Genomic DNA, 14,088 nt, shown 5'->3' with positions numbered 1-14,088 from the left:
AAGGATCTGGGTAATCCCTTTTTACTGTAGTGTTTTTGCTGTCCACAGATTTTTTTCTGAAGCCTGGCCAAAACACACTCTAATTAAAATGTATTCAGCAATACCAGTAACATCTTCAAGCTGTCAACATTGTGGTCACAGCGGACCAGAAAAAAATGTCTGCGCCACTGAAGGAGACACAGAACTGTCATTATTTTCCTACAAGTATCATTTGGTAATAGTTCTGGCATTTAACTGGTGATTCGTCTTCAGTGGAGAAGCCATTAGTGTTATTTTAAAGACATTAGAGTTCCTGGGAGGGACAACACTTCATGTCTTGTCTCCAGTGTCTGTCAGTGAAACTAAACCTGACCACCAATCACTGCACTTCTCAATCTGGAACACATTGTTAAACACTTACTGAATCCAATTTTTACTGAAGAATAAAAAAAGGATACAGAAATAGTGGTACAAATAAGTTTAAAGGTTGATTGTCCTTTAAATAACATGAAGTAAATAAGCAGTTAAAAGTCAGTTTATAATTCACAATGATCTGCCACTGGGACTTTTTAAAATTGTTCTGATGGATTTTTATCACCGCTCTTTTATAAGCTAACATATAATGAAACATGTCATCCAGTACTAGAGCCTTGCTATTTCCTGACAGCCACATTGTAGTGATTGTTTTTACGTGACTTCTAGCTACACCAAGCTGGTCATTTATGGTCAGCAGCTGGTCAAAGCTGATTTAGATGATGGATCAGCAAGACTTCAAGCTTGTTTGGCCACAGATGACCTGTTAGACCTTCCTCAAGACCACTTTGCACCAGTAACAAACCATCTACCAAGTTCCAAACACCTTGACCACCTCAAGCTGAAATTATTATTATATTTTTTTTTTTTTCAGACCAGAGGTAGGGATCTAATTAATTTGACAAAATTTTAATTTATAAATAGCAGAAAATGTTTCTATTTTTGTAGTTTCAGTTGCAGCAAATGTATTTTGTAAACACTATAAACCATATGTCCCACCTTAGTCGTGTTCCACAAACTGTCCTATTCTCACAGTCCACCTTAAAACCAGTTTACATGCAGTAAATAAAAAGTAAATGCTTAAAAAAATAAAACAGTCAATTGACTTTAAAGAGTAAAAGTGGATAAATAAAAGTTTTAAATTAGCTGAATAACTAATATAATAATGTAATTATTAAAAAAAGTTAATACCTTTAATACAAAAGTGAAACAAACATTAATGAAAAGTTTTAATGGTTTAATAATGAGCATCAATAATAATAAAACTTTTATTTTAAAATTCTATTGTTTAAATAGCACGAAATTAATTTAAAGATTAAAGAATATATCTGATATGTTTATAGAATTAATAAAAAAATATACATATATATATATATGCTGCACTGCCACACGTTTGCCGATGACCTGTCACTCCTTGACTAAAAAAAGTGTCACAAATGATCAAACTACTATTGCATGGTCCGCCTTAACCAAATCAGTATACCAATAAAATTGGAATAAAAATTGGAAATAAACTGAAAATCTAAAATAAAAATTGCATTATTCATTAAATAAATTAATAAAATTTTAATGAATTAATAATTACAATTTAAATGCTAAAAATATATTAAAAATAAAAACTTAACGATCTTTGAAAAATAAAAACTTAAGGTGTCAGTCATGTTAAAGATTCGTTGTCTCAAAGTGGTAGCTTTGTGTGTGCTTACGTGTGCTGACGTACCGTTGACAGGCAGTAAGTAGAGCATTGCTGCTGAGGTTCAAAGGACTGGACACATCAGGGTCCGAGAGTCCAGACCTGTAATGCGCCTTTTGTTTGTCTCGCGTCTTGGCAGCCGCCGGGTGCGGTACAGGGGGAGAGCGGCAGGGCTGATAAAGCGCGTCTACCCGGAGGGGTGGAGAGGAGGGCAGAGACAGACAGAGGGCAGGACTGGCAGGGTGCGGCTGCTTCAGTAGCATCTGAGCTCGGGTCACTTCCATTTCCATCTCGACTGAGAGCCGCGTGCCACAGCGCAGTAGTCAAACAGCCGAGCCAGGAGCCAGAAACCGCTGCGGGACGCGCGCTCTGACCGCGGCTCTGCGCAACTAGGACCCGCCTGCAGGCGATTCTAAACGCGCTTGCCAAGATAAACGGAACTTCTCTATTTATTCCCCCTGTCTCCGCTTGGACTGAGAGAAAGCGAGTTTTACAGACCTGAGAGGAGGACCGACGAGCTGGCACCAGCCTCGCCGCCTGAGGAACCCTACGTTTGCCGGGGTGTCTTTCCTTGCGTAAAAGGATGGTGAGCGCCAGGTGTCCTAATAGACTGGTCCTCCTCCCCCTTCGGTGATCTTGCGCGGGGACTGAAGCTGAGATTGGGGGGAGGAGGGTCGCTTTATCATCATTTTCACCATCTTTGACACTCCATCTTTTGGAGTGCCCGCTGGCAGCGGTTGGCATGAGACTCTCCACAGCGGCGGCGCTCCTCACCGGCTTCATCTTGGCTTTCTCGCCGGCGTACGACAGCTGTGGACCGGGCAGAGGTTACGGCAAGAGACGGACTCCAAGGAAACTCACGCCTCTCGCCTATAAGCAGTTCAGTCCAAACGTTGCCGAAAAAACACTGGGAGCCAGTGGGAGATATGAGGGGAAGATAACCCGCAACTCCGAGCGCTTTAAAGAGCTCACACCCAACTACAACCCAGACATCATCTTCAAGGATGAGGAGAACACAGGTGCGGACCGCATGATGACGCAGGTGAGGCAGACACACGCGGAAATGTTTCATCAGAGCAAGTAGGTCGGCTAAGTGTTAATTTATTATTTATTAGTTGAGATTTCTATCCAAAACGACTTGCATTACACTCTTAGAAATAAAGGGTAACAGCGGTACCCGAATGTACAAAACCTAAAAGATACATGTTTGTATATTATTAACCCCTGAATAGTATTTTAAAAGGACATATTAGTATTACCGTCCAAGCGAGAGTTGTGTACCTTTCTGAAAGTGTAACGTGGTTAGTTCAACCAAAAATGACAGTTCTTTACTCACCCTATGACATTCTTAACCAGTGTGGCTTTCCTTCTTCTGGTGAACATAAAAGAAGAAATGTCTTGGGGTTTTCTGTCCATTCAGTGGAAGTCAGTTGTACGTTTTTCAAAACATCTTCATTTGTGTTCCGCCAAGGAGAGAAAGTCTTACAAGTTTGGTCAATTAGGTTTGAACCTGCAACCCTTACCAACCCAGATCTTTAAGCTACTACACCACTCTATGCTTCATGCAGTAGAGTACTGTTACTAATCCTACTGTTAAATTTTATAGTAAAGCCGCCTTTTCAAGATCAAGTGCATTAGTTCAGGGTACTGTCACTTAGGCTAAAAATTGTAGTAGGCATCCTTGAGATAATTCAGGAAATTTGGTAGAGAAGGTCTGTTTAAAATTTAATCCAAACTGACTTCTGGGATGAAGTGTCTTTATCAGTGGCAGAATGGTGATAATTCGTGGATGAGTGAGGCTTGAACCAGCAACCCTAAGTTTCCAATCCAGATCTTCAACATAGACAGTTCTACAATATTTTCAATGCTGTTATTTAATTTACCATACAGTGTGCTTTGTATTTGCCCAATAAATCAGGGTACATTGTCATACTGTCAAAAGTGTACTGGAGATCAATAAATGTCAGGGATTTGGTTTGGAATGTTCTTGAGATAATTCTGAAAATATGGTCCAGAAAATATGCAGATTCATTGTATAGCTGAGACTTCCATCCAAAGTGAACTTAGAGATAGACCGCCTGGAGTAACAAGTGGTTTAGAGTCAGTAGTATGTTGAGTTTATGGCTCAATCACTGTGGGGTTCAGATCTACAACCCTTAAGTCACCTTCCCAGACCTTTTTCAGTGTGGACCCTTTGTTCAAGTCACTTTTTTTATTCTGTCTCATAAATGAAAAATGGTCGTGGCCACTGATGCATGTAGGCACAGAGACCACTTTCTCTCTCTCTCTCTCTCTCTCTCTCTCTCTCTCTCTCTCTGAAAAGTGAGTTCATTCAAGGTTTCAGGTCTTTCAGTCTTCATAACAGAACAAATATCATAACAAATGAGAGACACAGTAGTCGTCGAGTTATTTTATAACCGCATATTTGAACTTTCTCCCATGGGGCTCTTGCTCAATTTATGTGAATGAATGAATGCAAAAGGGGTGACTGTCAATAAAGTGGAAGGGAAGGGAAACCTGAAACGTTTAATTAAAACAGTGCCGTTGCTGTTTTAAGTGCGATTGGAAAAGAAAACATTAAAACGGCCCTTGTAGATTGAGCATGACCTGTGACTGTTTTAATGTTTACCCGTATGCTTAAACACGACCGCTTGTGATTAACTGCATACACCCCCTTTTCGAACCGTCAGATATTTTTTACAACGTTGATGTGGTACCGAGTGGAATTCATTTGACTCCAATCTCCCCCTCACATAAAAGTATTTATATCAGCTCTTTTCCTCTGAATGCCCACATGTTAATATCCAGGAGAGCCGTGTGGGAACTGAGGAGGGGCTCGTAGATCTTTCCCCGTCTTTACCTGTCACCTCTCCGGCGAGCGCCGCGCTCGTTTACCTGACCTTCACGCGATTTATGAGGGACTGCTGGAGACAACCTCTGGTCTGTTTTTCCTTTTTATTCTGTGTTATTTTTTGTTTGTTTTTGTGGCATACGTGTTTAAAAATAGTCAGCTTCACATGCATTTAAGCCTTAATTACACACACATTTTTCTCCACCTTATTTTTGATTCAGTGGCGAGTGGCCCCGGCGCTCTCATACAGGCGCGAGTGTTCAGGGCCCTGCGCCGTCGGTGCGCGTGTTTGTGTAGCCCGCGGTTAGTGTGAAGGCTCACCTCCTGAAAACCCGTCGATCTCCGCTTTGAAGCAAAAACTAACAGAGTTCACGGGCTGATTTATGAAGTCCAGTTCACTTTTGCAACCACAACGAAAAAAGCTGAAAATCCACACTGCTATGTGAATAGGCATCTATTACAGCTCGCAGAGTCACTATTCTTTTAGGAGACATGCTCGGAAAAACGTCTTCATAAATATCTATATTTGTATTCTTATAACTAAAAACACATATTTTTTCCATTCAGATTGGCATTTCTGAAAGCATGCCAAATGCACATATTTCTAGTTAACCATAAACTACCGTTTCCTTCTGCAGGTCACCATAAACCGGTTCTGCAGTCTTAGAGTTTATCGATCTTGGTCTTTTTAAGATTTACTGCAGCACTTCAAGGTTCAGCAGTTGGTTGTTTTAACGTTTGGAATGGGGAAGACTTGATATTTTTAAAATGTCACTTTATATTTGCAGTGGGCAAGCTGCATCTAAAATGGTACTCGGTCCCCCAAATCTCACAAGGGACAGTGAGGGTTTTGTTCTTTAAAGAAAATTTACCAAGAAATGAAACTTCAGTCATTCTGGTGTTCCAAGCCCATATGATTTTCAAAGGAGATCTATTTGAAAAGGTTCACACTGCTCTATTCCATATAATGGAATCATTCTCTAGAAATCCTGGCCTTTGCTGTAGAATTCAAATCTCATTTGCTTGTCTGCATATTCATATCCAAACCAGCATTTGGCATCTGATTTCAAACCTGGTGTGCTTTGTCTTCTCCTGCAAGTTTAAATATGCACAAAGCCAAATTAAATCTATAGAGTTGTGCAGTGATGTCGTACTTTTGTAGGCCAAGCTGGCAGTTATAGTAGCTTCACCCTGGTTCCCTTGACAAAAAGCCAATAGGATCTATGATCTATAAAATTTATTCATCAGGATAACCTTTATAAAATAACATTTAATATCCCCAACAACCTTTGTAGTCCCACTTCTATTAGCAACCACCTTTTTCAAAACATGAAAGACTTAAAAATCACAGGGGGTATTTGTGAATTTTATGTCGCAGATAAAAAAGTGAAAATACCTTAACGAACCTTATTCCAAAAAACCAATTGACCTTGGGGCAATGTAATCGGAAAGTCGTTTCTAGGTTTTAGGATTCCTGCAGCGAATAACAACAAATTTTGATCTTCACACAAACTTATGGTTTAATTTTAGAAGACTTGGAAAAAAAGCGCGTGGACCACATTTATGATACATTTTCGATCATTTCTTTTGAGCTTGACAGCCCCTGGTATCTGCTACCATTACATTTTCATTTATTATTTGAGAATTAGCAGTGTAAAAGTTCTTCAAAACATCTCCATTTGGGTTCCATGGAGAAAAGCAAGCCAAGGGTTTGCATATATACAGGTTTGCATACAAGTAAGCATATTCGAGTGTGGGAGAGTGCATTATCATTGTTGACACTATGACTGTAGTCTAAGCATTTGCTGTACATGTTTTGGTTTCAGTGAACCTTGGAGACTCAACAGAGAAACCAAACACACTGGCACTGTATTTTCAAATCTCCTTTCCTCTCCCATACCAGCCTCTGGACTGGTCTGATGGTATCCATACAGACCCAGCTCAACTCTGAGAGATAGATCCTAATAGCACAGAGACATCGAATCACTGATTTAAACAGATAATCCGCAGAGCTTTGTAGAGTAGCTATTGAGTGGAAAGGTGGGTCTCCAATTCAGAGAACAGAAATAGACGGTTTGATGGCACAACTATGTAGTGAGGACTTAGGATGGCGACATCAAAGAATCTCTGCCGTCACTCAGTAAGCAATTTGTGACCACTTAGTTGGTGGTTTTCCAGTGACCTTGCATGTCTCGTGGCCTTTGGTTGAGACAGGGATTTATCAGCCCATGGGCTGAGTGTGTTTGTGCTAACCACAAATGCGTCAGTTCTACAAATGGCTGTCAGGATTATATTTGCTATTGCTCACCGCGTTTCTCACCTAGCAACTGCTTGCCACAGGCTTTTTGACATGAGCGTACTAAAATCCATATTTCTTGCAGGAAATTCACAAAGTCCAGACAATGGCCTTGTGTTCTTTCTCGCTCAGGCACGCAACGCCTCCTTCTGTTTGTTTAATTGGTAACTTATGTATCATAGTTCAGCATTCAGTTGGGTTTAAATGCTGTCACAGTAGTCATTTACGCTACATAAACCACCAGAAGTACATATTTATATATTTCATTGTGAGACATTGTGACTGATCTATTAACTCACTTTGTACTCATGTCATTAAGTTGCTTTTTTTCCCCAGACAATGTAACATTTTTTCACTATAATCATAGTTACTGTAATATTTTACATGACTAATTTCCTTATTAGTTCACATTGAATACGTTAATTATTAGCCTGGAAGAACAACAGATCATAAAACACACTTCTACTGAGACACTTGCTGCTATAGCTACCTGACAATGTTATTTCAGTATCGTCGATGTTATTATAGTTTTATTTGTATTTTTTATTTCATTTTAATTTTATTTAAAGTTGTATTAATTTTGTTGTGTATTTCTTAGTGTGAATAATCGTGATTAATATTTTTGACATTTTTAAATATAGTATTTGATTATTTTTAATTTAAGTTTGTTATTTTAGTATTTTAAGTTAACTAAATGTAAATGAGAAATGTTACTTTGGCAACTAGCTAAAATAAAAATAAAAAAATTGAGTAAATTTTTTGTATTTTACAATATTTCAGTTAATGTTTTATTTTATTTCAAGTACTCTAAAAAATGTGTAGGAATTACTTTGAAATTTCTAGTAAATTTCACAAATAATTACAAAGTAATGGATAGTAACACTGAATTAAACATGACATTTTTAAAAAGAAAGACTGAGATACACAGGAGTAGAAACAATTTTCACTCAGAAATTGCTAGTAAATTTCATAAGTAATTACAAAAAAGCAGCAAGTAACGCATTGAATTAAACACTAAATTTTGAAGTAGAAAGACTGAAATGGTATTGTCTTGTAAAACGTACTCCAATAATATTTGTTTTATTTACAATTTTGATTTTACATGAAGTATTTTCTCGTTAAATATAGTCCAATAATCTTTGTGTTTTTACAGTGTTTTATTTAATGGTTTTAGTTTAAGTTAACAATAATAAACCCTAGTACCCTAATAACCCTCGTTATTTATATAATCACTTTTCACATTTGTGACCCTGGATCACAAAACCTGGGTATATTCGCATGGTATATTTGTAGCAATAGCCAACAATACATTGTATGGGTCAAAAGTATCGATTTTTCTTGCCCAAATCATGCCAAAAATCATTAGGATAATTAAGTAAAGATCATGTTCCATGAAGATATTTTGTAAATTTCCTACTGTAAATATATCATAGCTTAATTTGTAATATGCATTGATAAGAACTTCATTTGTTCAACTTTCAAGTTTTTTTTTTTTTGCACCCTCAAATTCCAGATTTTCAAATAGTTGTATGTCAGCCAAATATTGTTCTATCCTAAAAAATCATACATACCATATATATATTGCATTTCATTGCTTTTGTTGATTTTTATTGCTTTCATTGTCCTCATTTGTAAGTCACTTTGGATATAAGCATCTGCTAAATGTAAATTTAAATATATTTGATGTATATTTTGCCAAAAAATGGACCATTTTGACTTGTTTTGTTGGCCAGTGTTTCTCATGCGTTATTTTTTTGCAGCGCTGTAAGGATAAGCTGAACTCCCTGGCCATCTCAGTGATGAACCTGTGGCCTGGCGTGCGTCTGCGTGTGACGGAGGGCTGGGATGAAGACGGCCATCACTCTGAAGAGTCTCTGCATTATGAGGGCAGGGCGGTTGACATCACTACCTCGGACCGCGACCGGAACAAGTACGCCATGCTGGCCCGTCTGGCAGTGGAGGCCGGCTTCGACTGGGTCTACTACGAATCCAAAGGCCACATACACTGCAGTGTCAAATCAGGTGAGAGCAGCTGTGTGTGTCTGCGCTGAGGTTGTGCAGGGGGAAAGAGGTTAAGTGAGAAACAGACTTCTCCTTGCGATAAAAGGTGTGAAAGGAAAACAAAAATGGTGGGATATTAGCAAGTTAATTTTGAGTCACCATGAAACACTATTTGCATCTCATTTTATTTCTGCAATCAGATGTATTTCTGTGTGAAACAGTCTATTCAATGAGAAAACAGTAGGGTTGGACTTATTTTTGGGGCATTAATTGAATTGAGAAAAGTGGGCATGGCATAAACTACTGTTCAAAAATTTGGGGTCAGTAATTTAAAAAAAAAATAGATTAATAACTTATTCGGCAAGAATGCATTAAATTGATCAAAAGTTACAGTAAATACATTTATGATGTTACAAAATATTCTGTAAGAATCCTAAAAAGATCATAATTTCAACAAAAATATTAAGACTAGAGTAATAAATCCCATTAAAAAACTAAAATATTTAAATTATTTTAAACTGTATATTTCACAATATTATGATTTATATATATATATATATATAATTTTTTTTAACTGTTTTATTTTGTCAATAAATGCAATTTTATTTTATTCTATTTTATTTATTAATTATTTTTTAAATCTAACCATAACTAACAAAGCTTCTTACAGACATATAATGTGAGAAAACAAGGGCAAGAGATGGACTGTTAGAGCATGTCTATGGATACAGAAGGAATCGCATTAGATTCCTGTTTCTACACACACTGTGGATTAATGAGCTATCTAATGTAGCGAGCCATGTTTGAGTCATCTTCGGTATCAGATGTCATTTCTTTGCTTCACATGATTATATTAAAACAGCACAATCTTGCAGCACTGGGCCGTCTGATGAATGCACACTTCTTTTTTTCACCATTTCTAACATTTACTTTACCTTTCTGACTTTTCCAGCTATGCTTTACCTTGACCCTTATTTCCATGCAAGTCAACATAGGCTTCATGTAGCTTTAGCATCCATAGCCAACATGCTATTTGAGCTTTTTCTAGTGATAACAATTCATCAAACAGAGGGGAAATTCTTATATTTTGTAATTTTGCTGTAAGCTTAACAATATAACAACAAGGTAAGACTAAAGTCATTCTCATTCACCCTTTAAGACTTCATTGCAACATAATATTGTGAAATGCATTAGCCATTAGCAGGCCCACAAACAGTCGTCTGCATAAATATAAATGTAATCTGTGCACACAGAACTCTCAGAACTCGCAGAATTGGAACATTCGTCATTCAGAAACTTCCACTTCTGCATGCTCGTTTATTACATATTTTGGCCAGTGATTCAATTATAAGTATGTTTAAAGCATTTTATCATGTTTAAATGTATTCTGCAGATTTTCCTCCAAAAACAACTGAGAAATGGGTGGAAAAAAGTCTGCAGATTGCATAGTTGTTATCTGGCCCATCTCTTACAGAGATGTGATTTACTATTTTGTTTCTTACATACATTGAATTTCATAATAAAATCTCTAATATTCATTATCTGTTTCTCTGTTTTTCCCACTATTTTCTTTCTCTTTATTCCTTTTTCTCCTGTCCTTCCTGTTCAGATCGTTATGCTAGTCAGCTATCCCTGACATGATCAGAAGGAACAGAGTTTTATAATCTTATATATTTATACTGTATATCCTTATGTATATATTGCAATTTGTACAAAAATTTAAAGAGTCTAAAGAGGCAAGATTGCTGGCAGTGGCAGTCAAGTCAGAATCAGTCCACTAGAAGGCGCTCCTACACCAACGTCCCAATGAAGAAGTAGTAAAAGTCCCCCTTTGAGGATGCCACACTGATCCTATTTACCAACTCAACCAATCACTGAGGGAAACACCATAGGACCAACCAATGAACAAGGGGTTGAAGGCCAAAGGTATATCAACTAGTCAGAAGTGAAGATTAGAAACGGGCTTGGGCGTTGAATCCATTCTTTATTTCCTTAATGAAACATTTCTATTCCTTTCTTTCTTTCCATTCTTCTCTTCCATTCCTTCCTCACACTTTTCTTCAGAGCACTCAGTAGCAGCAAAGACGGGGGGCTGTTTTCCTGGAGGGGCTCTGGTGACGATGGAGGACGGCACTCACAGACCAGTCCGAGACCTACGAGCAGGAGACCTCGTTCTGGCCTCGATGGGAAGTGACGGGACTGGCGAGCTCGTCTACAGCAAAGTCCTCGCCTTCCTGGACCGTAGCCCCATTACCCAGAAGCACTTTTATGTGATAAGCACTGAGGATGGGGCCAGCGTCTCCTTAACGCCAGCTCATTTACTGTTTGTCTGGGTTGGAAACTGTTCCAGCGGGGGCCAGCCAAAGCCTGGATCCCTCCGGACGATATTTGCCAGTGATGCCCAGCCAGGGCAGTGTTTGCTGATCGTGGATGAAGGAGATCTTAGGAAGCGTGTTTCACGGATCACTCGAGTGGAGGTGCGGGAGGACCGAGGGGCTTACGCCCCACTTACTGCCCATGGGACTTTGGTGGTGAATGGAGTGATGACCTCATGCTACGCTGCGGTGAATGAACCACGGCTAGCTCACCGGGCATTTGCACCTCTACGCCTGTTGTACAGCTGGACCGGACCGGATCGGATCCTCAATAACGGCTTACACTGGTACTCTCAGGTCCTACTCAGTGTGGGAACACTACTGCTAGACTCAGAACTCTTCCACCCGTGGGCCTTAGAAGATCACCAAAGATGATGAATTGAAAACAAACTCAGAGAAGAGTGAGTGGTGGGAAATGATTGAACGCTCAGGGTTTATGACTTAAAGGAATAGTTCACCTAGAAATGATTCCTATTAATTACATGAATTACTCCCCCCCCATGTCGTTCCAAACCCGTAAGACCTTCATTCATCTTTGGAACACAAATGAAGACATTTTTAATGAAATCCAAGAGGTTTCTGACCCTGCATAGACAGCAACACAACTACCACATTTAAGGCCCAGAAAGGTAGTAAGACATTGTTAAAATAGTCCATGTATAGTCCATCAGTCGTTCATAATGTTATGAAGCTATGAGAAGCTACTTTTTGTGCACAAAGAAAACAAAAATAACGCATACATATGGTTCTGCTGACGCAGGAGCCAGCTTTCTGACGTTCATCCTCTGTATATTCTGGTTTGAATAAGTAAGGCTGTGCAAAAAATTGCAAGTCACCCTCTGTCAAAATCTTCGGACATGTTTATGAAGACTGTTTCATGTTTAACTCTGCTTTCAAACAAGGCGCAGCTTATCCGTCAATAGCATCACATGCATGAGTCATGGTACTCTCCTGAACACGCATCGAAGAATGACACGAAAGACAAGAAATTGTTGAATAAAGTCATTATTTTTGTTTTCTTTGCACACAAAAAGTATTCTTGTAGCTTCCTAAAATTACGGTTGAACCACTGATGTCACATGGACTATTTTAACGATGTTCTTACTACCTTTCTGGGCCTTAAATGTGGTAGCTCCATTGCTGTATGTGGAGGGTCTAAAAGGGTCTGTCGGATTTCATCAAAAAATATCTTCATTTGTGTTCTGAAGATGAACAAAGGTCTTATGGGTTTGGAACGATGTGAGGGTGAGTAATTAATACCTGAATTTTCATTTTTGGGAGAACTATCCCTTTAAGGGGATAGTGCTATGCTCGGCAAATGTGTACCAAAAGCAGACTTTTTAATGACTGAAGGTGAAGAGTGTCATTTCTCTGCAACAAGCGACACCAAGCAGAATTTTAAAAATATTTTTTAATGCTCAGATATTCCAACCCCAAACTCATGCCATGGACCCTTTTACACATTTCCAGGGTTCTCAGAAACGGAAAACATAAACTTCTATGAAGTGCTGCAAGGATGACGTGTTTTTGTAGGCCAAAACCAGGAAACAAGTTAGTATTTTAACACATAAAGTTCCATCTTCTAGACGTCAGTGTTTTTTTTCATGGTTTATTGGTTAAATGTCTCAAATTAGGTCTGTAGTTAACACAAGCTCAAGATATTTTCACATTATATTCTATGACATAAAGTATTTCAGTAATTAATAACTGTCCAAATGGGACTACAGAGGTCATTAAACTACAGAGGTAAATAAGTTGTTTGTTTAAAGCAACAATGAACAAAACGTAAGAATCATAAACATTTGTAGGTCACAGAGCTTATTTTCTTCATTAATCCAAAAGTCAGTGGAAAAATCATATTGGCTTTTTGTTGAGGGATCCAGCTTGATGCGAACTTTAAGGTTGTCCTACAAAACGATGTCATCACTGCAGCGCTCTACACACTTACAATGAAAATACCTGGAGAAAAGCATCATCACCGTCAGTGAAAAGAGTAAATCGGTTGAGTCAGTGTTGCTGTGTCAGATTTGTCAAGATGCTCAAACAAATGGAGCAGTGTCAGTGTTTACACTTTTCTGGAGAATCATCATACTTGTAGCTGTATAAGCTAAAATTAAAAAAGTATTTCACATTGAAAAAATTCCACACATCACCTTTAACTGTAAAAAAAGAACAGATTACAAACTGACCTCTTGCCGTGCTTCTTAGAAATTGCGAGAGACCAAACGTTGTCTGTGCCTTATATTTGTTCGCTGTTCCTGTAATCCAATCTCTTTCCTCATTAGATTGTCATTAGTCTTAAAATAGTCTGTTAAACTATTTTAAAAATGTTATTTCAAAAAAGTGCTTTGTAATATCATTAAGGTAATATAAGGTATTTGAGTAAAGTATTTAAAATCTATTTTTTGAATTAAACTTTATACAAATTATTTATTTTGTCTCATATTTGCTCTTTGTTGGCTATGGCAATTTTATTCATTATTTTTGTCATCTGTTTGATGTTTTGTGTGTGTCAATGGTCCTCAGTGTTTTTGACTCCAAATCCCCCATTTGTCCAAGACAATACTGGAAGGCGCTTCTGTCTAAGCTGATTTTTTCCTCTTGTGAATCTGTTGTAATAAAAACTGGTTTACAACCGCTGGTCTATGTAATTGTTCCCTGCTGGCAGAAAACAGTCAGGACAGTGTGCAAGAGAGTCAGATGGGTTTAATGTAACAGGAATCCCACCAAACATGTGAAATGACCCCACTGAATAGATAAACTCTCCTCTTACTAATCTCCATCTTTTAAATTCTCAAGAGACTAAAACAGTAGGTTAAAAAGGATGACATTTTGGAAGCTTTATGGAATTATATTACGA

General features: G+C 38.2%; 1 protein-coding gene across 1 annotated transcript; it reads left to right on the top strand.

The window, feature by feature from the left end:
- Positions 1 to 1,901: 1,901 nt before the first annotated feature.
- On the top strand, positions 1,902 to 11,835 carry LOC109048560 (indian hedgehog B protein). The gene is made up of 3 exons (XM_019066207.2): positions 1,902 to 2,747; positions 8,613 to 8,874; positions 10,918 to 11,835. The coding sequence occupies exons 1-3, from the start codon at positions 2,448 to 2,450 to the stop codon at positions 11,601 to 11,603; spliced, it is 1,248 nt and encodes a 415-aa protein (XP_018921752.2). The 5' UTR covers positions 1,902 to 2,447; the 3' UTR covers positions 11,604 to 11,835.
- Positions 11,836 to 14,088: the final 2,253 nt, after the last annotated feature.

Source organism: Cyprinus carpio, chromosome B6, assembly GCF_018340385.1.
Source record: "Cyprinus carpio isolate SPL01 chromosome B6, ASM1834038v1, whole genome shotgun sequence".
In the NCBI taxonomy this organism is placed as follows: Eukaryota; Metazoa; Chordata; class Actinopteri; order Cypriniformes; family Cyprinidae; genus Cyprinus; species Cyprinus carpio.
This window is presented reverse-complemented; position numbering and strand designations above follow the sequence as displayed.